The sequence below is a fragment of the Dreissena polymorpha genome, chromosome 13 (assembly GCF_020536995.1).
Source record: "Dreissena polymorpha isolate Duluth1 chromosome 13, UMN_Dpol_1.0, whole genome shotgun sequence".
NCBI classification, from domain to species: domain Eukaryota; kingdom Metazoa; phylum Mollusca; class Bivalvia; order Myida; family Dreissenidae; genus Dreissena; species Dreissena polymorpha.
Window position 1 is genome coordinate 29,100,443 of NC_068367.1, and position 26,417 is coordinate 29,126,859.

General features: G+C 34.1%; 1 protein-coding gene across 5 annotated transcripts in view; it reads left to right on the forward strand.

Annotated features, from left to right (window-relative positions):
* Positions 1-7,019: 7,019 nt before the first annotated feature.
* Positions 7,020-26,417, forward strand: part of LOC127855149 (uncharacterized) — a 177,634-nt gene continuing 158,236 nt past the window's right edge. For 2 of the 5 annotated variants that reach the window (XM_052390555.1, XM_052390554.1), the window contains exons 1-7: positions 7,020-7,243; positions 9,175-9,344; positions 11,544-11,603; positions 12,525-12,646; positions 13,865-14,001; positions 15,060-15,214; positions 17,099-17,253. In XM_052390555.1, coding sequence (XP_052246515.1) covers positions 7,085-7,243; positions 9,175-9,344; positions 11,544-11,603; positions 12,525-12,646; positions 13,865-14,001; positions 15,060-15,214; positions 17,099-17,186 — 891 coding nt within the window. In that variant the 5' untranslated portion in view covers positions 7,020-7,084 and the 3' untranslated portion in view covers positions 17,187-17,253. Of the gene's footprint in view, positions 7,244-9,174; positions 9,345-11,543; positions 11,604-12,524; positions 12,647-13,864; positions 14,002-15,059; positions 15,222-17,098; positions 17,254-19,399; positions 19,493-20,918; positions 21,008-22,382; positions 24,977-26,417 lie in introns of those variants that run through there. The other 3 variants (XM_052390550.1, XM_052390551.1, XM_052390553.1) reach the window with 3 other exon arrangements.

A 26,417-nucleotide genomic window follows, 5' to 3' on the forward strand; every position in this document is an offset into this window, starting at 1 on the left:
GTCATTTACTGTAGCTATATTTGACTTGCAGTAACGAAAAATTGTTTCATTTTCAGAGTCATTCACCATGGCCATAGTCGACTTGAAGAAATGAGCAAGGTTGTCATTTTAATAGTTATTTACTGTGGCCATAGTCGACTTGCAGTAGCGCTCATCACATGCACGCGCACTATCAAGTTGTCTGATTATATATTTATTATCGATATACATTAAACTTATAAACCATATGTGTAGTTTATTTATTTATTAAGTACACCATACACATCCATATTTGACCATTGCAGATAGAAGACTAGTACCAGTACATATAATTTCATTGGTATTTATGAATGAAATTTATGTTATTACTATTTACTTTTTATCTTTTAGTCCTCCGACGTCTTTCTAAAACTAAATGTTCTATAGACCGTTCCATAATTTAGTAATTACCCAATTATCTCCCCTGAATACTCTCCGCGTCCGCCATTACACTACTGCCAAACAACCTGTAACATATATAAGAGAGCACCGATTATTCAACGGGTGAATTTCTTTCTTTTTGTAAAACTTGTTTGTTTGTCATGCAAATTGTATGAAATAAAGTTTTTCTGCTAGAGGAGATGTTAAGTTAGTGTTATAACAGAAAACTGTTTGAAAAACGTGCATTTTTTAGGTTTTTGTCTAGGAAAATAAACACGTTAACACATTAAAAAAAAACATTTAATTAAACTTAATGCAATATTTATCATTTGATTATATGCATCAATCTTAAAATCGCGTAATCCTTTGCATTCCAGTGTTGAATTGCCCGTTTGTTCTGCATAATCCGATTATCTCGTTTTGATCAGATATTATCCAGACTTAACTAACAACATGGCGTCATCCCGGGGTGTCATAAACCACACTGGGTGGCAGATGACAGTCTGGTCATTAAACACAATTGATGATGCCACCATGTCTTCTCTTTCTGGTAGTATTAAGCAGTCATTTGGTTTAATATTTTACCTCCGACATACTTAACAGTTGCGTTCATTAGATATGTTACATATTGTACAAATTAAAAGTTATGTCCAATATAGAATATCAGAAATTGTACACCGTAAAGATACTAGCCCGTTTAATCCCTGGTTTAATTTATGAAAAAAAGTATTTGATAATTATAAAATTTACCTAAAAACATAACATTTAACGTATTTAGCGGGTATCGGTTTATTAAAACTACGTCATTTCGTATGAAGATTTAATGTTACGGCAATGCACGAACGACATCATAAAACAAGAAATTACATTTGACACGAGCGGGGGTAAATATTGTTTTAAAAAAATATTAATATAGATATATGTGTGTTAAAATGTTAGATATTTGCCACTCATACTCACTAGTAACGAGTTTTCAATATACATGAATACACAGTTCAAATTGCATCATGTAAAGTTGTGTTTTTCAGTTGTATGTTTATATTCCTCAATAGCGTCATTCTCTGTACAAAACCCATCAAATTAAAATTACATGTTAATACTGTCATGCACTTCGCTTTTAATAGGGCTTTGTAGTACGTTTATTTTCAATGCACCCCTTATACTTTCTATTACTCACGTGTTTATCACACCAACGTACTCATGCCATTCATAATTATATTTTTATAATTAGATGTATTACTATTGTAATTTATTGAAGCTTTTCTGCAAAAAATATTACGGCTTATGCATAGAGCTCTTTGTTGTGTCAAATTGTCGGCCTTTCAGTCTTCAGATAATCTTTAATTTGATGCTTATGCCGCGTTTTTAAAGTTGCAAATAAATGTATTAATAAATTCGTTTGGCGCTTAATAATATATTTTTGAAATATTATTTAGGTGTTTTTTTCGGAGTTTTTTTTGTGTGGATTAATTGACTAAACATTTGGTGTCGTTATCCATATGTTTTGCGTTACTTCAAAGACCTATAAAATACATTTTTTAGTATTTTTTAGCTTTATAGCTGTTAAATGATTCACAGATGAAAATATAGATATATCACATAGATCACATTCTCTTCATCTTCCGAATAATCACATAAAAGATCGTCAAGATCAATATCACTCTCTCATAATAAAAAGCTCGTTTTTTAACGTGACAAAATTCCATAATTAAATATAAATCCAAACCACAATTTTTTATCTTTGAAATCAGTTAGAACAAGAAAAATAAAGGAAGGCGTATCAAAAATATCATACTTAATATAATATGTTATGATTTTGGAATGTAGATTTTTACCACATGAGACCAATAACAAACAATTAGCGGTAATTAATTGCGCGAGAATCTTTAATAAGTATTAATTAAAATATAAATTGCTTGATGTTGCGGCTATTAAAATCAACACAACAATACATGCGTGAATTGTTTGTGAAACGTTAAAAGTAACAAGTCTAAGACATAGTATGAGCGACTGAACCGGCAAATAATCGCCGATGATTACCACTTGATTACAGATATGAAAAAAAACAAATACACGAAAGCATTTTAAACATTTTATTTGTAACAATCAGTCTCAACTTCAAACAATCATTTAAACAACAAAAATGTGATAATCGCCTCACATTAATTCATTAAGTAATTTATTTATCCGACAACGGTTAAGCGGGTATTCTCTACGTTTTTGGCTTTTGGAATCGCAGTCTCGCACCAGTTAGCAGCAGTGCAATGGCGGACAGTCACGTGACTGACAATATGGCGGCGGTCAAATTATCGATTATGGAACGGTCTATAAGGTGGCACACTACAGTTTTTTTAGTCTCGGCCAATCGCGTATACACAAGCAGGAGCAACCAATGTCTGGAAACTGGTCACCTCGCAAATCTGAAAATAAACCAAGCACATTGCCAGAATGGTTGAGGCTGTGCCTTCTGAAAAATCAGTAACATTCAAATCAAATGAGTTGGGGCAAAATGTTTTAGTATTGATTATTTCAAATCAAAACATCAGAATTATGTGTGTTTCCGAGCCTTTTTAAGCCAGTTTCAACAACAAACTGCCACTTTCCTGCAGAAGCAAGGTGCCTGGAAACCATGTTTTTACATTGGTAACTTACCAAGTACTAAACAGCAATGGAGAAAATTGGGGGTCAAAGGATTAGATTTTTTGTAATAGTTCAATGTCCGTACGCCCTTTCAAATTTCCAACAGAAATACTGACCGGAGCCAGCATTACACCTGTTTTCGAATTGCATTAATTCTACTTCCTGTATGCAGCTATAGTTAAAATACCAATGTTTTGGTAACTTACAAACATCCAAGAAAAATCACCACAACTCAAACCTGACATTCATTATTATTAAAACACTCAAAATGGTGCTTACTTGAGCAATGTTCTCTTTATTTAGAAATTTGACCGGGGCCAATTCGCATTGGTGGCTAAAAAGTGTGGTGTGCAGCCTAATCGGTCTTTCTCTTCCATAACCGGTCTTTCTCGTCTATGGCCATACAATTATTTTCCATAGCCGAAACAGCCAATGGAATCAGGAAAATGGAAAAGAGTGTTTCCCCAAGTTTCTTCTTGAAGCCGTGATAATTCAGTTATTTATTGTGTATACAACATGACAACCGTCGCAGTTAAAAAGAAAGCATCGGATATTCAAGAATATCCATACGGCGCGAGGTGTTATCGCAAGAATCCCCAACATTTCGTGGAGTTTTTGCATCCGAAAAAATCCAAAACATCCGATGATTCGGATAATTCGGACGTCAGTGTCGCTGGATCGTCTACACCAACAGCGACGGCACTACCTACTACAGACTGTAGCACTCTTCCAGTTTGTAAATACGGAGCTAAATGCTACAGGAAAAACCTGATGCATTTTGCTGAATTTTCTCATCCAACAGCAGTTGTTGCCAGCATTAACTCTGAAAATGGCAACGGAGATGACACTGATTAAATCACAGATGAAGACGTAAGTATACAAATAAAATGTTTTGTTATTGCAGCCATCCCAGTGTTCGACACTAACTAATCTGAGTAAGGAGTCCAAGGACTCCTAACTTTTGAAATTTAGGAGTCCGGACAAATTTCAAGGAGTCCAACAATTAATATAAAGAAGTGAAACTCCAGCTGCTGGAGCAGTATTGAATTTTCATTAAAAACAATTAGTTGGTCCTTTATTTAAGGCAAGAGACCGATTGCCCAAACAGTACAAAACAGCACAATACAGCACAATACAAACCAACATAAACACAAAATATGGATAAAGCTGGGGTCACCGCCTTGGAACGGTCAATGCAAAGCATTGGAGGTTTAAACCAGACACTTTTTTATATCATATTTTCTACTCAATCCATAAAATGTTAAATTTTTGTTGTATGTTTGTTTTCAGATCGAAGTTCTAAGTGACTGATGTTCAATATTTGTTATATGACATTGAAAAATATTTCACGGATTCCAGTAATATTTAAGTTCATTAATTATTGTTAGATTTCACTATATACTATTTTCTATTATGCATTCTGATTGCTTGTTTAACCTCGACATTAGGGTTAAAAAACATTCTCGGAGTTAGTTTCATAGTTAATAAATCACATCGTAAGAGTGTAACAACCCTATATTTCTCATTGCTTTATATATATTTTTATAATATTTCCAAGAACGTGGAAATTGGGCGACACATTATAATTTCATAATTGGGTTTTTACACCATGAAAACATGTTTAGACAATATTGTGCATGCAAAGCACAATTTCCACGAGGATTACACTATGTTGCCATCATCAGTCTCTTAAGTAACTTGACAAGATTTTATTGTGGAGGAGTACACGATATGAACCAATAAATTAGTGCGGTTGGTATGGCAATGCCTACAAACTGCAATAAACCATTGAAATCATCAATTGATAGTCACACGGGTCATTCACGCTCAATGATTCACAGCTGGTCCGATCTTCAGTACCATGGGGCCATAAAACGTACAATGTGTTAAAAAATTCGGGTATTGTGATGATTTTTATAGTAATGAGAATCTGTTTGGCAAAGCTAGTTTAATACAGCAAAAATATCAGTGAAAAAAAATGGCCACGATTGTATTCATAGTTTGCATGTTCCCCTATTACTCCCAGCTATTACTACACACACGGACAGTGACAGGGAACCAAATAAAATAATTGCGGATTTTTTCATTTGTGTCCATGTGTTCAAGCAGAATGATTTGTGGCACATTTTTCTGATCCACAAAAGTTCGGAAATTCTGATCTTGTGAAACAAATAAGAAAATCAACAGAATTTTTTTTAATTCAAAGATGATTTTTAAGGAGTCCGACGGACTCCCCTGACGCAAAAACAAGGAGTCCGAGTCTCATTTTAAGGAGTCTCGGACTCCCGGACTCCCGTTAGTGTCGAACGCTGCATCCTCTAGTTAAAGTTATGACTCCCGAACTCCCGTTAGTGTCGAACGCTGCATCCTCTAGTTAAAATAATTGGTTGTAAATATTTTTTTGTAACAGTCAGATCCATTTTTTTGTATGTTGCAGAATTCATCTAGTCCATATAAACGGACTCCCATAGCCTTGATAATTTTTGCTATGACAGCTCTGGGTATCCATATACAACACCCCTTCAACACCCAATGTCTGAAAAAAGTGTTGTTGTTTTTTCAGCTTCATATCTGTGCTTTTTGGATTGGGGAAAATAACTGGATAAATGTTATTGTTGGGAAAAATTAAACATTATTTATGATTATAAATAACAATATTCAGAGTGAATGTTCAACTGCTTTTAAAACTTAATGTTATAAAGTTTTACAAAATTATATCCCTGTATAATGACCTCAATAAAGCAGTTTATTGGAAATGTTGTGCACTTTTTTTTTTTAATTTTGGTCAGATTTTCTGGAAAAAATATTACTTTTTTCCATTTAGAAGCAGCCTGTAAAAAGCTGTTATCTGGGGCAAAAAATCACTGATGAGAAACCAAAAATCTGTAATCAAATGATTAATTTTAAACTATTAATTTTATTGCAGCTTGTTAAGCTTCTTTATTCAATAAACAGTATTTCAACTCACATATACAGGAATAACATTTATCGTCCTTCAAATAAAAGTGAATACTCTTATATGTTTGTTGCTAAGCATTATTAAATGTTTTTTTATTTGATTTGTTTTTAAACATAAATTAAATGATTTAATAATTTGTTCAATGCTTAAACTTCTTTTGATGAAAATAGCATTTACAATAATGCCTCAAAGTTTGTCAATTTTGTAAAGTTTTAATTGGGAAGAAAATGTTACATTCACCATTCAGATAAAATATCTACCGTACCTTTTGAGTAGAGATATAAGGCCTAATTGTTTACCCAAATGCCTTTTTATGGGCCTCCAAAAAGTCACTGCATGACTTCATATTTAGCTTCAGAGATCATCTTTTAGCCTGGAATCCCAGTTTCAAGAATAAAATGTTAACACAACTTTAAAGACAAACAGCCTGCATTGTGTATTTACAAGAACAGATTTGTAATTTAGGTCCATGTTAAAATATTAAATAAATAACACCATCCTTAAAAATGTTTGTTTGGGATAATGTACCCATAACAGATAGGTAGGCCTGTAATTTTTATTTTTATTTTTTTTATTTTTTTTACATGTAAACCTAATGAAATATATCTTTGATAATAACAGTAAAATACTGTGTGTAATGGGAATCCATCCATACAACACTCACCCCTATAAGTTAGAAGCAATTCCAATTCTTATGAGAGGGAAAACACTTGTTATTGATGGCTGGCTGATGAGCCTAGAAGAGCTATCAATGAAATAGTGTGTTCACATGAGTGTAAACATGATCATGTCTTTCTTGCGAACTTGCCCCAAAACGATTTAAAGACCTGATATTTTAGGTGAGGCAATTTATTTGTGTCAGTGTGGTTGTCTCAAACAATGATGTAGCGATAACCTGACAAGCTATTTTTGCAGGTCATCTTTGAAATATGACCCTTCCCAAAACACATCCAATAAAAACCATAATCTGAGTGAAGCCTTTTCGATAAAAGTATTATCATCTTTGCAAGAATGATTTTTAATGTTTAGGAATCAAATGACAAGAAAAAAGATGGTGTAAAGTCAGAAGATATTCTCAAACGAGGCATGTCATTAGTAAAAAGCTACAGTAAGATGACCGAAGGGGAACGTAAAGAGCTGATCAAGAAAGCATTTGAAGCTAAGCAGAAACTGCAAGAAGAGCTTGAAGCAACGAAGAAAGAAGTAAAGAAGAAGGAGGAAGAAGTGAGCAGGCTGCAAAAAGAGGTTAGCTTTAATGTACCAAATCAGTTGTTAACACTGTATAATGTGAATTGGGAATAAGACATCAAACTGGGAATGGACATCATTTTGGTGATTTTCTCAAACAAAACTATTCATTTCATGATCTACATATATTTTGTAATATATTATCTATAATTTAAACTTAATAAGAAATTTTCCATGACTTTTTCATGAACAGTGATTGAATTTGTATCATTTAAAGTGTATTTTTAAACCGTGTCCATGAGCGGCATGGACACAGTTTCATTTCATGACGATTTTTTTTTTAATTAATAAAAAATCCATTTTTGAAGTAAAATCAATTTAAATGATGCTATTATATATGCAAGTATATGTTTTAATTATAATTTATAAAACTAGAAAAATGCAACATATAAAACTGCATATTATGCATCAATTTAAATGATGCTATTATATATGCAAGTATATGTTTTAATTATAATTTATAAAACTAGAAAAATGCAACATATAAAACTGCATGTTTTAATTATAATTTATAAAACTAGAAAAATGCAACATATAAAACTGCATATTATGCATTTTTGATAAAACACAATTTATTCCCAAATTGATGTCATATTCCCAATTCACATAATACAGTGTTTGTTGTAAAACCAAGAACTATTATGTTCATGCAGCCTAATTTTGTGTTGAATGTATTTAATTATTGAGTATTGTATCAATGATTTCACGATACTCTAATTCAGGGTTATAAACATACATTTTGTCTCAGTTACCCGCATTTGTTTATTTATGTGTTCTTGTGTAGTGGAAACAGATTTTTATGCCCCCCTTCGAAGAAGAGGGGGTATATTGCTTTGCACATGTCGGTCGGTCCGTCGGTTGGTCAGTCTGTCTGTCCGTCCACCAAATGGTTTCCGGTTGATAACTCAAGAACGCTTAGGCCTAGAATCATGAAACTTCATAGGTACATTGATCATGACTGGCAGATGACCCCTATTGATTTTCAGGTCACTAGGTCAAAGGTCACGGTTAAGGCCACGTTTGAGGGGGGGCATATGTCTCCAACCGCGGAACACTTGTCTTTCTCAGAAAATTATGGGGCCCAAACCCGCGTTATGAATCAAGGGTAGTGAGCACCAGCTTGCTTATATTTCTGCTACCTGAGAAACAATTTGTACACACAACAGATTTTAAATGTTCATCTTATAATCATACATATTAATGACCAATTTCAGTTTAAAAATATGTATTTGCATAAAACTTCCATTTCTATTGGAAGTTTTTGCTACATTATCTGATTGCTATCCTAGATATTTGTTTATCAATACAATGAGCTAATATGTACACATTTGAGATAGTATACAATTTGTATACATGTACGAAAGTTTTTTAATTAGTTGTAAATTAATCCCATTTGTCACCAACATCTATTCAGTGTATTTCAGCATAATAGAATTATACCAAATTTAACTGACTTTCCTAAAACCATCTTTCCGACTAATGAGACTGGCATATTTTATGTGGGTTCAAAAGTTATTCTTTTAGAATTGATCCAGTAATTTCATTTCGGTCTAGCAAGTTTTGTAAGGTTGTTGGACTGAAGACTGACACTCTTTATGAGCTTTCAGGAAATTGTTTATTATCTATAAAGTTTCATATGAGTTATTTCTGCAAAAAGGGGTTTTATGCATGTGTGTAAAGTGTTCTCCCAGATTAGCCTGTGCAGTCCACACAGGCTAATAAGAGACGACACTTTCCAACTAAACTGGATTTTTGCTAATAAGAGACTTATCTGTAAATGAAAAATACAATAAACGTGGAAAGTGTCGTCCCTAATTAGCCTAAGCAGACTGCACAGGCTTATTTAGAACAACAATTTGTGCACATGCATTAAACCCCCTTTTCACAGAGCGTGGCTAATATGAACATATGTAGGACTTTTCATGAAGGTTGCAGGTGGTCTCCTGCTAATGGAAGGTGAAAAGGAAGCCTTAGAAGGGAAAGAGGTCAAGTATTTTGATCTGTACCCGGAAAGGTCATACAAGGAGGGATCTGCAGCCCAGACCCACTTTCGTCTGGCAGAATACCAGTTTTATAGGCTGCTGTATACTGGAATGACGTGAGTGGCGTACTGAACTAAAACACTGTAAAAAATCCCACACTTGTTCTTTCATTACTAATAGACCTGTTGAAAGGCTTGCGATTTGTTAGTAGTTAAAGTTTAAATCAAAGCGCTGAAGGCACTGAATTTGTTCGCTGTTGTATTATCTTAGACGCAACTCAGTTTTCAAAATTATGTTATAGCTTTTTATATCGCAAGTTTGAAATGACCACAACCCATTCAAATTTATAAAGAGTGTGTCTTAAAACACAGGTCGAGATGTGTTTTTTTCAAATCATTGATACAGCTAATCAGTGTGCACAGGCTAATCTTATTTGACATGCATTAAGCCCCGTTTTCCCTGAAAGCAGCCAATATGTACAGATTTCAATGATAAACACTAGACTGGTCAACGTTGTCTAACAAGCTGTTAAATACACACTATGTACTGTACCAGTGAGAACAGGCAGATGAGGTGGTTAAAGCAGACACTTTTAGCATTGTGTCGTCTGCTAAATTTTACTGGAGTTATCCACACAGGTAGTCTAGGGTTACGGTTCCTAGCGTAGCTAAGGCATACTGATTTGCAAAATTCGGTCTGCATTATTTGTGAGCTAATGCTCACAAATAAAAAATCATAATGAACTAAAATGCTGATTTTAAAGAGTTTAAAGTGTCAGAGGTGTGTATTTGTTGTTACCAGGCTCTTGAGCAGCTCATAGTTTTCCTAGTTGTTTTATTAAGTGCTCTTAGTGTGTTTGTGATTTTTAATTCCTCCTATAATTCCTAGTTTTTCATTTTTAAAAACTTTGTGGCAAATTATTATAAATATCGATATATTTATAAGTTTTCTGTGCGTATATTTGGTGCACTATGTTGCTTGCATTTATATCACTTATGCATAGTCCATCATTTGCCCATGACGATTTGGGGGTTAAATATTTTTTACTAACTATAAAAACCGTAGCCTTTGGATTGCTGGTCTCATAGTAATGCAAGAAGAGATGTTGATTAGTTGACAGTTTCAAAATTTAAAAAATGATAAGCAATAGTAGCCAAATAGTCTTCTAGTTGTTTAGATGAGTTAGCCAGCCACTGGCAAACCGAGTTGCTTCAATAGAGTTGTCTCCCATAAATTAAAGTAAGGTTTTACATATCTACATATTTGTTTCTTATTGGAAAGATTCAATTATCAAAAGTGTTTCACAATAAATGAAATATCCATGTATCATAAAGTTCTTTTATTCTTCTGAATTCCACCTTCTCAGAAAAGTTCAGTGCCTTAGGGTCTCAGGTGAACGCCCCAGGGCCCATGGCTCTCTTGTTTCAGAGGCATTTCTTGAGGGCCTGTGTATCACATGTGGATGTCATTATGTTCTCTGTTTGATATAAAAAAACTAGTAAATCAATGATTCTGAATTAATTCCTTAACTTATTCCTTGAATGTTTGAACTTATTCCTTAATGTTTTCTGCTGGTAGAGTTAACTTATGTGTTTTCAGTTGTGCAAAGTTTGCTTAAATGTTAGCTTTATATGATTACATTTGGTTCTCTTTAAAGCATATTTTAACAGTTATTTTTAATAAATGTATATTTATTTCTATTACACTGTCTACATTTATGTTGCAAACATTGTACATACATTATAATGTGTGTACTGTTTAAAGTACAGTTCTCAATGTATAAATTATAATTGCAGTTTTAATGCCCCAGGTAGGGTGGCATATAGCAGTTGAACTGAAATTACTTTTGCAATATGGAAGATAGCAACTTGATATTTGGCATGCATGTGTATCTCATGAAGCAGCACATTTTGAGTAGTGAAAGGTCAAGGTCATCCTTCAAGGTCAAAGGTCAAAAAACAAAATCCAAGGTAAGTAACAAGCTTTAAAGGGAGATAATTTCTATTTTATATCATTTGGCAGGTACAGATCAATTTCACAAGGGAAGTAATATTTTTTTAAAGGATATAATAAAAAACAAATTTTAAGGTCAAGGTCATCCTTGAAGGTCAAAAGTAAAAAAATACAATCCAAGGGAAGTAATAAGCTATAAAAGGGAGATAATTTCTAAACCTGCCAAATGATATACAAATTTATATATGTATTGAAATTTTATTTCAAAGCGGCGCAATAGGGGGCATTGTGTTTCTGACGAACACATCTCTTGTTTTTTACATGTTCAATTTTTGCAAACTGTTTGTGTGGCTTCATTTCAGTAAAACCAATTTAGTGAAAGTGGAATATGTCCTCAATCCAGATCTGGTGCATCACTTCAGGTTAGTTTAGTTGCTTTATTTCTAAGCTTAACTAAGCACAAATTTATTTTAGTTTTACAAATTTAGCCAATAAGCTGTGCTCAGTAATCCCAAGTTTATCCGAATATAGTTTGCCTGAGACTAAGAACGGTTCACAGGCGTGCAAATTTGTATCTCAGATTCTGAGCAAGTCTGAATCACAAGTAACAGGTAAAGTGCTTGTGGAAAGTTTGAGTTGTGTGAGCTTTTGTGAAAAGCTAGTAACTGATGTCGCAATTATCATTAAATATTTTCTGTAGACAGTTTCTGTCAATCTAACAGTCAACACTTGTCTTATTTATGATAGCATGGTTTTGTTTTTTAATGTGCTTGTTTCTTTACAAGATAAAAATTCACTTTGTTTCTTTCTATACTGTGGTTCTTTTAATTTATTTCTTTTGGGAACAGTGGTGGGACGCTGGTCAAGAAATCCGAAGGTCTCTGGTTTGAATCCACCTTTGCTCCTCTCCAATGAGGTGCACAAATGTGTACCTTTGAGGGAAATAATCAAACATACCGTGGCTGCATACTGAGCTGAGTTTAAATGGGGTTAACCCTTTACCACTTAGATACGTATTTGATGCAAGTTTAGTCCCATAGAAAGTTGAATTTAGTTAAAGACTTTCTTTCTAGATTTAAGTTTAAAAGGCTTCATTTCCAACCCTTAGATACTGATGAGCAACAAACAGCATTAAACCTGAACAGACTGCAAGTTACTTGCAGGCTGTTCTGGTTTTATGCTGCTACACATAGCCATTTTCACTTTGCTTCTAAGTGGGAAAGGGTTAAACGGACAACCTTTATCCCAGTAATTGTGGGGTTAAATGTAAAAGTCTTGTGAACATGAACCATCATCAATAGACCATAAACCCTAAACTTAAAACCTTGACCGTTTTCTCTTAGGGAATGTCGAGAAAGCTTAAAGAAGAAGCATGGGGAGGAGTTCTCCTACCCCGTGTTGGCGTTTCATGGCACAATGGAGACAAATATCAAGCCTATATGTGAGACTGGATTCAAAATACCCGGTGAGTAGTATTTTGTGTATAAAGTACAATTGGGGCACGCTCTGAGAAAATGGGGTTTAATGCATGTGCGTAAAGAGTCGTCCCAGATTAGCCTATGCTGTCTGTCAGCCTGTCTATGCTGCTTTTTGTGCGGAACACAGGAAGTGTTAAAGGGATTCAAATGAAACAAAATAGAATGATGGAGGGCTTTAAGGAGAAGTTTGAGAACCATAACTCAGGCTTAAGGATTTACAGAGTTAATTCCCTATAGTCAAAGTTCATATTCCGAGCTTAACTCACTTAGTATAAAAGGTTTTTAAATAAAACAAAAAAATGATAAATGAATATAATGAAAATTTAAAAATTATTTCCTTCTTCTGTGGACTATGTCATATTTTATTTGTGGATGTTTGTTGTTATCAAGTGTTTGCATAGAGATCTGACAAAAGTTATAATTCTTGTCACATAAAGAATGCTTTTTACATATTTTCATTGTGGCAAGCGCTTATGAAAACAACATTTGTCCTCCTTTCCAGTAATGTGGTAATGTGTTATCGCATTCTCACTGCAAATACAAACAGTTATAACATACATTGTAGGTGATAAATAGTTGTCAACATTGTGTTAAAGAATTGTTTATTGTTGATATAAATGAACATTTATATTAAGTTTCAGTTTTTGAGACACGTTCCTGGAAAATTGATTAAATGCTCGTGCATTAAGTGTCATCCCAGATTAGCCTGTGATGTCTGAACAGGCTAATCAGGGACGTTACTTCAGGCCAAGACTGGATTTATGTTTAAAAGAGACTCCACTTACACAAAATTTCAATAACAGCAGAAAATTGTTTCCCTAATTAGTCTGAGCAGACTGCCCAGGTTAATCAGACACGACACTTTACTCAATTAAGATTTCACATTAAAATATCACATTTATAATAACTTATTTCAGTATATATGGGCCGTTGTCTTTGGAAAGGGGTTTAGTGAATGTGCGTAAAGTGTCGTCCCAGATTAACCTGTGCAGTTTGCACAGGCTTATCAGGGACAACACTTTCCGCTTTTATGATATTTTTCATTTCAAGAAAGTCTCTTCGTAGAAAAAATCAAGTTTAGGCGGAAAATGTCGTCCCTGATAAGCCTGTGCGGACTGCAGAGGCTAATCTGGGACGACACTTTACGCACATTCATTAAACCACCTTTTCACAGAGCACGGCTCATATAGTTTTGAATGCTGCAGGTGACAATGGCCATGCACATCGTACGGACACAGGCTGGTATGGTAAGGGAGTCTACTTCAGTGAATACCCCGCCTACTCCATGGGTTACATCCAGGGCGCAACACAACTGCTGCTGTGCCAAGTTCTACCGGGCAAAGTATAATAACTTGGTTGTTGATGTTTCAATTAAGCCTTGTTCTGGGGAAACCTACAGTGCATATGCATTAAGTCTCTCCAAGATCAGCCTGTGCAGTGGGCACAGGCTTATCAGGGATGACACCACTTTATATGGAAAATTATTTTTAAAAAAGTCGGGTTTAAAAGAAAATTCAGTGTTGGCAGAAAGTGTCTTCCCTTATTAGCTGGTGCTGAATGTACAGGCTAATCTGATAGACACCTTTTGAACCTTCATTGATGTGGGAATACTTTAGAAACAATTCAATTCGGAGATGTTTCTTTGTAAATAAACAGCAAATTTAGACTTATTTATTGACAGATTAACATCAATAAAGTTATACACAGATGATGTTTGAATGCATATGTAATTGTTTAATAAGGAATCTGGTATTGACCAACTTTGGCAGAATTAAGGCCCTTTGTTAATTGTTCGACTATGAAATATCAACTATATATGCAGAAAAATAGTAGCCTTTTTACCAGATTGGTAGATTTTAAACTTATTTCACTGTTTATGACACTAAATTAAGTTAAAACCTATTTATTTAAGCTCTATTGCATCGAAAGCCTCAGGCTTGCTTGAAACGCTCTCAAGTCCATTTCTTGGGCCTAGAACCAGTTCTTGGTGGGAGATCTTACGAACACTCCCACAGTGGAGATAGAACCCATAACCTTCTGATTGCTAGGAGGACACCATATCCATCACACCACCACGATTCTAAATATAGTAGTGCTATTTTGGTCCTTTTCCTTTTTTATGCTATACATATATGATATGAAAGAAACAAGTCTATTAATGTGTTTATGAATATAAAGAAAAATCAAAATGATATATTTTTATCACTTCATTCGCTTTGAACTGCCAGTGCGTTAAATTTTATGTTTGTTTCTGACACATTGATTGGAAACACAGTGATTTTTTCCTTCAATATAAAGCACCTGTGAAAGGCACATTCTAAATTGAGGAAAATGTTCAAATTTCCGAATTCCTGTTTGGAATTTCATAATTCAGTAATAGTAATTTACGTGATATTTCAGGCCTATCAGTGTACGAAGCTTATTCACGGGCATTCCCTGATGAAAGGTTACGATTCCCACGTGTCTCCCTGCAAGAAAGAGCTTGTCATCTTCAACAAGTATCACATACTGCCACAGTATATCGTCCACTATCAGCCGAATGCTGGAGAATTCAAGTACACTGTAGGATTTTACCTTTTACCACACAGATACACATTTGCTCATTCGTAGTCCCTGAAAAAAATTATATATAATTTAAAAGCCAGATCTCACTTGCTTGATTTTGCGGTGGTAAAATGTTAACCTACATTAACTAGTGGGCTGGGTTTATCTGACAGTGCTTCGCTGATAATACTAGAGTGTTTATAAACAGAAACACGTGTTTGAGCAGACAGCAAATTGGTATAGTGTTGAATCTGTATTTACATGTAAACTTGATCTGAGTCATTTGCTAGATACTGGCTGAGAGAAGTTCATAACCTTTCAAGTGGGTGGTGCTTAGCATTTACAGGGAAATTTGAATTTCAAGCAGAGAACTAACAACTTTTTTCTGTTACTCAATGACAGTTACTATATAACTTACAATCACCAAATTACACATACATATTGTTTGTTTACTGAAGTATATGTATGCCAAATTTCATTGGAAAATATTAAATACAAAATTAAATATTATGAAAAAAATCATTTTCGTTTTCTGCTGTTTACACACCAGTGTTAAACTGAAAAGTAGACATTTTGTGAGTTGTGGCCCTTTTATACTGCTTCTCTGGTGTTTAAGACTTTTCTTACTAGATTCAAATTTTGAAGGCTTTATTCCTAGTCCTACGATCTGAAAAGCAGCAAACAGCATAAAATCTGAACAGCCTGCATTTTTTAGGCTGGTTGAATAAAGCCATTTTCACTTTTCTTCTGAGCAGAAATCCGTTTAGCTTGTCTTTCATTAAATGTCACATTTATTCAAGATCCAATGAAACGGGTCATTGTTCTAGTTTGGCTTATCATTTTGGGTACGCTTGTGTCCCAGAAATGGCTTGATGCATTTTTTTCAAACTGTATACAATACGTAATATAAATTCACATATTAAAATGAGCTAATGGGCAAAGTGGGATACATCAAATATCTATATTTAGTAGGTTAACATTTTTTTGGTCAGCTAGTTTCCTCAGAATGATTAATGGAATTTCACACACATTTAGAACATTTATTCCGGTGTTAAAATGAATTCATATGCGAAATGGGTGAGTGTAAAAGGGACCTTTTCACAGATCTTGGCATGTATTGATGTTTGTGATTAAATGCGTTTAATTGATAAATGTGAACAGTGGAACTAAATAGCTCCAGTTACAAAACAGGAATAACATTAAAGAAAGAAAAAAAAATCATTAACTGGGCACAAACCGCTGACCCTTGGAATAAAAGTCAAGCGCTGAAACCGCTCAATCATCCTTGCTCATACAATTAATGATGTATTGTATACTTTATATAAGCAAGCCTTGTTGTGTAGCAAAGTGTAACAATAATAACAGAACTTTCCAAATTATTCAATTGTTTCGCATTTGTAACGCTTTTTAATTTCAGGTTTTTAAATCGTCAAAAGATGCATACATGTATAAAATATATTTTATAGCATGGTAAATGCATGGTAAAAGGGACTTTTTAAACATAGAAATGGGTCTTGCTGTGTGAAAAAGGGGTTTGATGCAAGTGCGTAAAGTGTCATCTCAGATTAGCGTGTGCAGTCTGCATAGGCTTATTAGGGATGACACTTTCCGGTTTGACTGGATTTTTGCTAAGAAGAAGCTTTCTTTATTTAAACGAAAACATAATAAAAGCGGAAAGTGTTGTCCCTGATTATCTTGTGCAGATTGCACAGGCTAATCTGGGACATTACTTTATGCCTTTGCATTAAATTCCCTTTTCACAGAGCACGGCCCAAATGTGTAAATATATTATATAAGCAAGTTAAAAGTATCAGTAAGATATTTTTTCTCCAATGGCCAAATATCATATTGTTGAAAGTGAAAATTATTTGTTAAATCAGCTTGTAATGTTGTAGTCACCACCATCAGCAACATCGGCTGCTTGTAACACAACAAAAGGCAAGAAAGGCAAAGGGAAGAAGAAGGGAGGAAAGCTTACGATAGACGAATTAACAGACACAGAGATGTTAAAAACCAAGCATGACCAGGCTGTGGCCATGCCTTCATCAAGGTCTGTGTAGGGGCAATAAGGGGAAGAGTCTGAAGAAAATGGGTTATTTAACTGTTATTATAGTGATAGTAATAATATTGATAAAGATTTTTTTAAACGCTATAAGCTACCACAGGGCCCTTATTTACCAACCTATTCTTTGACTTAAGAACAAAAAATAGACTTGGAACCAAGAAAAATATGTTCCGCGTGTGAATATATATACAAGCTACCACTTGAGATAATGTCCTTAACAAAATGTTACAGTGAATTAAAATCCGTCCGTGCGTGCGTGCATGCGTGCGTTAGACTTTTCTTGTTTACGGGATAAAGTCCACAGTTTTCATCCGATTCTTTTCAAACTTGTTCAGTGTCTTTATATTAATGAGGACTGGAACCCTATTGAAAATGGGTTACAACAGAGTAAAAAGTCCAGAATTATCTCCCCTTGAATTTGAGAAAATTTTGAAATAAGGCTTGTTTACGCAATAAAGTCCACATTTTTCATCCAATCAGTTCCCAACTTGTACAGTGTCTTTATCTGAATGATGAGTCAAACCCTATTGAAAATGAGCAATATCGGAGTTATAAGTCCAAAATGATCTCCCCTTGAATTTGAGAAAAAAATCTTAAACATTTTGCCATAACTTTTGCAATATTGAAGATAGCAACTTCATATTTGGCATGCATGTGTATCTCATGGAGCTGCACATTTTGAGTGGTGAAAGGTCAAGGTCATCCTTCAAGGTCAAAGGTAAAAAAAAATCAAATCAAAGCGGCGCAGAAGGGGACATAGTGTATCCAACAAACACATTTCTTGTTTGTTTACATATAAAGTTCTATCCTTTTGAAACTTCAACGGATGTTTTATATCATCAAGGGCCAGAACCCCATTGAGAGTGAAGAAGTCCAGAATTATCTCCCCTTGAATTTGAGAAAATTGTGAAATAAGGCTTGTTTACGCAATAAAGTCCACAGTTTTCATCCAATCATTTCCCAACTTGCACAGTGTCTTTATCTGAATGATGAGTCAAACCCTATTGAAAATGAGCAATATCGGAGTTATAAGTCCAGAATTATCTTCCCTTGAATTTGAGAAGAAAATGAAAATCTTTAAGATTTTGCCATAACTTTTGGAATATTGAAAATAGCAACTTCATATTTGGCATGCATGTGTATCTCATGGAGCTGCACATTCTGAGTGGTGAAAGGTCAAGGTCAAGGTCATCCTTCAAGGTCAAAGGTCAAACACCTTTTTATCTGAATGATGAGTCAAACCCTATTGAAAATGAGCAATATCGGAGTTATAAGTCCAGAATTATCTTCCCTTGAATTTGAGAAGAAAATGAAAATCTTTAAGATTTTGCCATAACTTTTGGAATATTGAAAATAGCAACTTCATATTTGGCATGCATGTGTATCTCATGGAGCTGCACATTCTGAGTGGTGAAAGGTCAAGGTCATCCTTCAAGGTCAAAGATCAAACAAACACAAAAATTCAAAGCGGCGCAGAAGGGGACATAGTGTTTATGACAAACACATTTCTTGTTTGTTTACATATAACCTTCTATCCTTTTGAAACTTCAACGGATGTTTTATATCATCAAGGGTCAGAACCCCATTGAGAGTGAAGAAAATTTGTCCAACTTATTGTTGAAAAGGAGCCATTTGAAGTTGTTTACGTTTCTTCTTTTTTATGCGATATATTTCCCATTTTGGGTCTGTTTATTTAAAACTTACTCAGATTGTTCATACTATCAAGGGCTTGAGCCCTATTGATTCCAGCCAGTAGAGCGATTCAGGCCCTCATGGGCCTCTTGTTCTTATATTTCTCTATAAACAACGTGAAAACATTAAATAAATAATATTTACGAACTAAAGCTTATATTTGAATCAATTATCATCAGGTAATGTGTAATGGTGGCAGGTATCCAATAGAACTAAGCTCAGACCTCTGCGCTGAGGTGGTTAAAGCGGGAAATAAATCACGACCAAGAAACTCAATGTACAGGAAAGAAGATTAAAAGGTTAAAAACTACTATGCACTGAAAGGAGACAATTTTCAAATGGATTTTTTTACTGGTTACACATTGAACAGTTATAAATGTCACTCTGTCATATGCATATTTTGCTATATGTGTATATATTACCATTCGTATTGTTGCAGCACATTGGATGGATACAATATTCAGTTCACTGGGACTTTCCAGAACACCCAGGCTGGCATGACTGCCCTGGTCAAATCATGGCGCAACAATAGGTAAGTGATGTTATATCACGTAACACAATCAGTGTTGTTTTTTTATATTCAAATTTGAGTCTGGTAGGGGGGATTAGTCCCAATGGAAAAAAATAATATTTTTACCAAATGGGACCTTAACATTTCCAAACAAGATAAGTGTTTGTCAGAAACACTATGTCCCCTTTTGCACCGGCTTTGAAGCTATATATTTGACCTTTGACCTTGAAGGATGACCTGGATCTTGACCTTTCACCACTCAAAATGTGCAGCTCCATGAGATACACATGCATGCCAAATATCAAGTTGCTATCTTCAATATTGCAAAAGTAATTGCAAATGTTAAAGTTGGAGCAAACACACAAACAAACCAACAGACAGGGCAAAAACAATATGTCCCCCACTATAGTGGTGGGGAACATGAAAAGATTTATTATAAGTCTAAGCATGTCAATTATCTTAAAATCAAGCTGTATAAGTTGAACCTAAGAATATATAATATTGAAATCACTTTTATTTTCAATTTTAAAGTATACGTAAGCATGAGGTCAACAACATTAATTTCCCGAATTTAGTAAAAAAGATGCGATTTTTCCCAATCCAAAGGGACCCAGCCCCATTCCCAAAATGGTGAAATAAAACACTGGCAATCATAGGTGACTGATCCCACAAAGATACCATAGGTAACTGATGTGTCAGAGCAATAAATACAAAGTGTGCAAGGCTTTGTATGATATTTAAATAAACAAAAAATTCACAAAGAACAAGAATTTATTGGTTGGCAAATTATATAGGGTAAGTAAATGTCAAAACAAAAAAGTACACAGATTCTAACAGTACACAAAGAATTAACGGGGTAAAATGTAGGTTCATGAATTTATGGGTGTAAATATACACTAAAACTTTATCATATGAAGAATAACATACGCTCAAATAAAATAAATGGACTTTAACATACTTTAAAACAACTATTGGTAGAGGCGAATACACACTTACAGGTAATTGTGGTGATAAGTAACATAAACTGAACAAATATTTATGGAGTTAATATATAATTAAACAAGTGTTTTGTAGGTTAATGTAAGCTTAAAAATGAATATAGCTGTATTTGAGTAAATATATTAGATATAATGGCATTTAATACATGCTAAATCCAATGTACTTCCAAGTTAAAATCAAATATATGTTAGCTACAATTTAAACCCATTTAAGCCTAGTGGACTCTCCCATCCTTCTAAATTGGATCAAATTATTTCCAAATTAGGGATTTTAGTATATTTATTTTTATATTTAGAATATTTCTTACAGAAATTCCTTTAATCAAACAGCGAAGACCTACGCTGTTTGCCAAGGCCTTTTTTCCATAAAGAACGCATGTTACTAGAACACAAAAAAGTAGATATTAAATATTGTTGATCTTAAACATTTCAAGATTATTCTGTTGCAGGAACTAAAGCTGTTTTCAATTTACTGATAGCATCAAAGCTGGAGTTTGATCTTTCAACAAACAAAATCCTGCAGGCTAACAAGAAAGGGGTAAATACTTGCATTCCGTGTGTGTGTGTATTTCAAAGTTTATTTACCGGTCCATCAGCCTCTTCGTAGAGTGCATCTATAGGGTGGCCCTGTCCCTATGACCTGTCAGGGGAAAAATTCAATTTTGAGCCAAAGTAGGTCAAATTTACCCGAGCGACCCAGGTATTCGCCAAAGAAACTAGAAATGGCGCAGCAGAGTCCGACGCGTATCCCCACCACGCATGTTTGACCCAGGGGCGCCCCAGGGTTGGTAATGAAGCCATGCATAATTGAGATTGACCGTATTGTCATATTGTCATTATAGAAGTTCAGTATCAATTAGAAGTGAATCGGTGTAGAAAGGAAGAAATTATAGTAAAAGGCAATTTTGGGTGGGTGTGGTCTATGTGGGTGGGGCGCCCCAGGGTTGGTAATGGGGCCATGCATAGTTTAGATTGACTGTATTGTCATAAGAGATGTTCAGTATCAATTTGAAGATAATCGGTGTAGAAATGAAGAAGTTAATGTAAAATAACCTAAAAAAATGAGTGAAAATCTCTGACCCGGCCCCACCCCAAACCCCATAACTTTTGACCCAGGGGTCCGATCAAAATTCCAAATAGTGCAGGGTCGCACATATGCTCATAGCTACCATGTGTGTAAGTTTCAAGGTTCTAGTGCTAATAGTGTAGGAGGAGATAGTGGCCAGGACGGACAGACGGTCAACCGGACAGACGGCGGAGATAACCACAATATCCCCACGCTTTTCAAAAAGCGTGGGGATAATAATTTTGAGCCAAATAGAGAATACTTGTAGTCTTCTATCTGTGCTTCATAATATATATTCATAACATTTTTGCTTTTTTCTGAATCTGTCTGCTCTCAGACAAAGCTGCATAAAATTGCAAATGCTCCAGGAATTATGTTCATAATAACCACTCTCATGCCTGTGAAGATATTTAGGTCAAGTGGCATATGCTGTTGACGGGCCATTTTAATGGATTTTGGGAGAGTAAAAGTAATGTGTTTATCAGACCTGGTAACCAGCTTTAGCATGAACTGTCCTGGATTAGTTTTGTCCTTGAATATATTATATAATTTAAGGTATTGCATTTGCTTTTGTTCACGAATGTGTTTCATACATTTTGGTATTATTACATTGAAATAGGTATAAAGTTAAAAGTCTGATTTTGATTTTACTATTCGCAATATAATTTTTCATGGTTTTGTACTGCTTCAAATAATTTGGATTTTAATTGTCAGAATATAATCTATCATTGTTCAGGACTGCTACAAACACATTTTTTTAAAGCGTAATGTTTGTGTATTTATCTCCGAGAAATAAAGACGTAGTTCATGATAAACTTAAGCATCATATGTACATTTTTATCTTCAGGTTTCAATAGTGGGTGAAATGTTTTTGTACGACTGCATCATCAACCATAAGAAACAGAATGAGGATCATTACAGATTAGACAACTAGTCACAAACAAATGTACAATATTTATGAGCATGGTGGCATTGCTGATATGTTGGCCACCTAGCCTTGCAACTGGGAAGTCCTGATTTGTATACCCTGTCCATTGGCCACTTAGCTTTGCGACTGTTAGGTTACAGTTTCCATCCCCTAATCAATGGCTACCTAGTCTTGAGAATGGAAGGTCTTGATTTCGATCTTGTTAGGAGCATTCTTAAGATCTCTCCCAAAGAAACCCATTACTTATCCTTCCCAGCCCAGGTAACTAACATCAGTCTCTGTGTATGTATTTCGAAGTTAATGAGGTTCTTCCACGCCTGAGGCTGCTTCATAGGACCCGGAGTCCTACCTAATTAACTATTTGCTCATGAAAAATGGGAGATTATAGCTGCAATTTCCAGCCATCTGTTTTGTATTGAAAGATGTTTTTATTTTGGTGTGGTCTTGTGTTGTCGGGGCAAGTGGGAGTTCCCATAGGAAACCCCACCTGTCCAGTATGGTGACCACCAAAGCAAACTCATATGCTTCCTGAATGGGGATTGAACGTAGATTGCCTAGGTGAGAAGCACATTGCGCCAACCAGACAGCAAAAAAAACACCTGACTCGAGATTGTCTCATTGAGCCACATGCTTTCAATGAAATTGAATAATTAAAATTGAAAAGGTTTAAACATTTATAGAATATTGTGTTTGACATTTTGTCTGTTTAACTCAAGTTTTTGGATGAAGCGGTTGTATCTGTTTAACATTTTTACATGTTTAAATTAAAAGATAAGTACCATATTTACTAGGTTTTCTTACAATTAAAAGATATGTATAAAAAATTGGTTTGCCAAAATTTAGATTCATACAAATATTCCCAGAAGTCCGTGTCCAACAAAGATATCTATTTAACATATACTTTCATTTATTGATGGATTTTCCCAATTTATGTTAAATCTTCATCAGTATGAAATCATCATCATCATCAATCCCTTGACCGGTTTTGTCGTTGGGGGAAATGAGGGACGACGATACAGAAATCCTCCTCCTGTCAGGTCTGTTGTGTGCTGCTGAGAGTAATTTATCCGTGGGAAGGGATGTCCACTCTTTTACATTGTATATGAAATCATACGTTCACTGATGTTAAGGCATTATGATTTTATTGTGTTATGTGTAATGCAACTTGGTCGTATATGTTCTGTGAACTTCTGTCTCTGGTACCAGGCAACATCTCTGGATTGTTTAGTTAACAAAAATCATTTCGGGTACACATGAACAGATTAAATGGTCATGCAAGAATTTGTTAGATTTTGTGATAAGAAATTGTAGGTTCCGTTTTATATTCGACACGTGTTACTTCATAGTTTCATTAACAGAGATTTATGTTAGTTTATTCAAATCCAAATTCTAGTTTGTCTTGCATGAAAATAGTTTATTCAAATCCAAATTCTAGTTTGTCTTGCATGAAAATATATTTATTGATGTTCCTATTTCACCAAAGTGAAATACTGGTATTTGGAATTAATTATTTAATGTGATATCTGCAATATGATTATGATGTTGCCCAATCGACAAAGTTTATGCCATTTTGAAAATCTATTTGTAATTCGTTAAAACTTGTCTGTATTGTTATATGATGTTTACATTTGTATTTCTTGTTAAATATAAATTATATAATATATAACACATTGTTTATCATGTGCTAATGGATGTAATGTGCATAGTGTATTGTTCAGAATCATGGACGTATCCTGAACAAAAATTGCAAGGCCCTGCTATATTTGCATGCAGTGGTACTTGTGATCATATCTGTTATTATTAACTTATATGATATGTTATTTTAATTTTCATTTTTATCATATATTTTTCACATTCAAAGCAAATTGTGATATGCCGGTGATAAGATTTTGTTTATTGCTACTTTTATTCAAAGACGATATTTTTATTTAGCAAGATTGACTATTATTGTTTTTATTTATTAGCATTTCTTCTCTAGATATATTCATTCATAAGATTGATATAATGTATAATGTTTGCACTTGTAATACAAATTATCGGTACTTAAAATAGTTCATGTTTTTTCCACAAATTTTTATATGCTGGTTAGTAATTTTTGTTAATTGATACTTATATTCAAAGAGGCTATTTTTATCAAGCATGATTGACTATAATTGTTTATCTTTACTAACAATTTTATAGAAGTATATATTCATAAGATTGATATAATATCTAATTTATATATGACAAACCATAGATACAGTACTCAACATATTTATGGCCACTGGTTGTTTTACGTGTTTTATCAGCTTAGCTATCTGTCACTCCATTCTTTCTATTCATCCATTTTACTGTTAGTTTGAATTTGAACCTATCAAATGATTTTAATGTATTTTGTTTTATTGACACATCCGAGATATTTCCTATTCATTTGTTTATGAATGTGATTGTTAATATTCATGTAATGGTTTATTTGGTGATTATATTGTTTTGTGATATAATAGTTTAATTTTAAATTAGTGCTTTATATTGAATTATTTGTCACATAAATATATTTTGCACATGTTAATAGTAATTTTATAAAACATTTTCGACAAAATGATTTGCTGGTGATTTGTTTTATTATATCAAATGATCAGTATATTTTCATAACATTTGTTTAAAATGAGTGGTAAATTTAATTCTGTGAGGGTTTTTTTATTACATAAATACTTGTCATTAATCCTCATTTCCAACACATTTATTTGTCTTCTATGTTTTATCTGGTGCAGCAAATGGAAGCTTATTTAACCCTTTCCCCATCAGAAACAAAATGAAAATGGCTTTTGCAATCAGAACAGCCTGCAAGTAACACTCAGTCTGTTCAGGTTTTATGCTGTTTGCTACTCATCAGTATCTAAGGATTGGAAATGAAGCCTTTAAAACTTGAATCAAGTAAGAAAGGTCTTAAATTTAATTAAAGTTTCAAAGTGACTACTAATGCATCAAAATACGTATCTAAGTTGTTAAGGGTTAATTAAGTGAGAATTACCGGTATATTAATCTAAACCACTTTATTGTGTATAAATGACTATTAGGTATAGATTACACTTACAAAAGCCAGCCGATATACTTTAACTGAATGGGCAATACCAGGAAAGGAATGAAACCTGTAATTACAGTTTCGAAAGCTGCAACTGCTGAAAATTAAGTCGATTTTAGTACATAGTGAATGGCATGTGTAAATTAAAAAATTAAGTTACAAATTGTGATAACTAAGATGATGACTAATATGTTTGTTTTGTGCAGCTATATCACAAGCTAATTGAAAAATGCAGTTTAATAAGAACAGTGCTGAAGTTTTAGTGTGATTACCAAGCACATAGTCAACTTGATTCCTGTACAAATACTAATATAAATGAGTTTTTCAAAAAAAGTGACTAAAAATACGAATGCCCAACTTTGTCATGCAAATTGCAGCCTCAAAGGCACAGAACTTAGAAATAAAGGGATCACTGCTCATGAACAAATTCTTACACTATATTAACTTTCTAGTAACGTTGGTTTATTTACTATTTTCACTAGAAGCGCTTGAGAAATGTTTAAGTGGTTTGCCCCTAAAACTTATGAAAGGATGTGCATCTGCCTTAATTGAATGGCAATTAACAATTAATGAAACAAGTGGATCTCAGGGCATAACAGTGTCTAGAACATCAACACTTCAGGGCTATTTAAATGTCAAGATTAAATTCCTCGCTAGAGGACTTTTGAAGTAGTTTACTCCACAAACATAAGACATTATGCCTCTGCCATACAAATAGCTAGGGTCAAGTGCACAAATTTTACAAACACATGTGTGAATCAATGCACATTAAAAAAGTGTCTTGCTCTTTAAACTTCAGGATGGTGACATAAATCAAGTGTGATTTCAATAGCTTGAGAGACACAGAAAAACTCTGCTCCATAACTGTAGACATTTATTGCCTAACACACCAA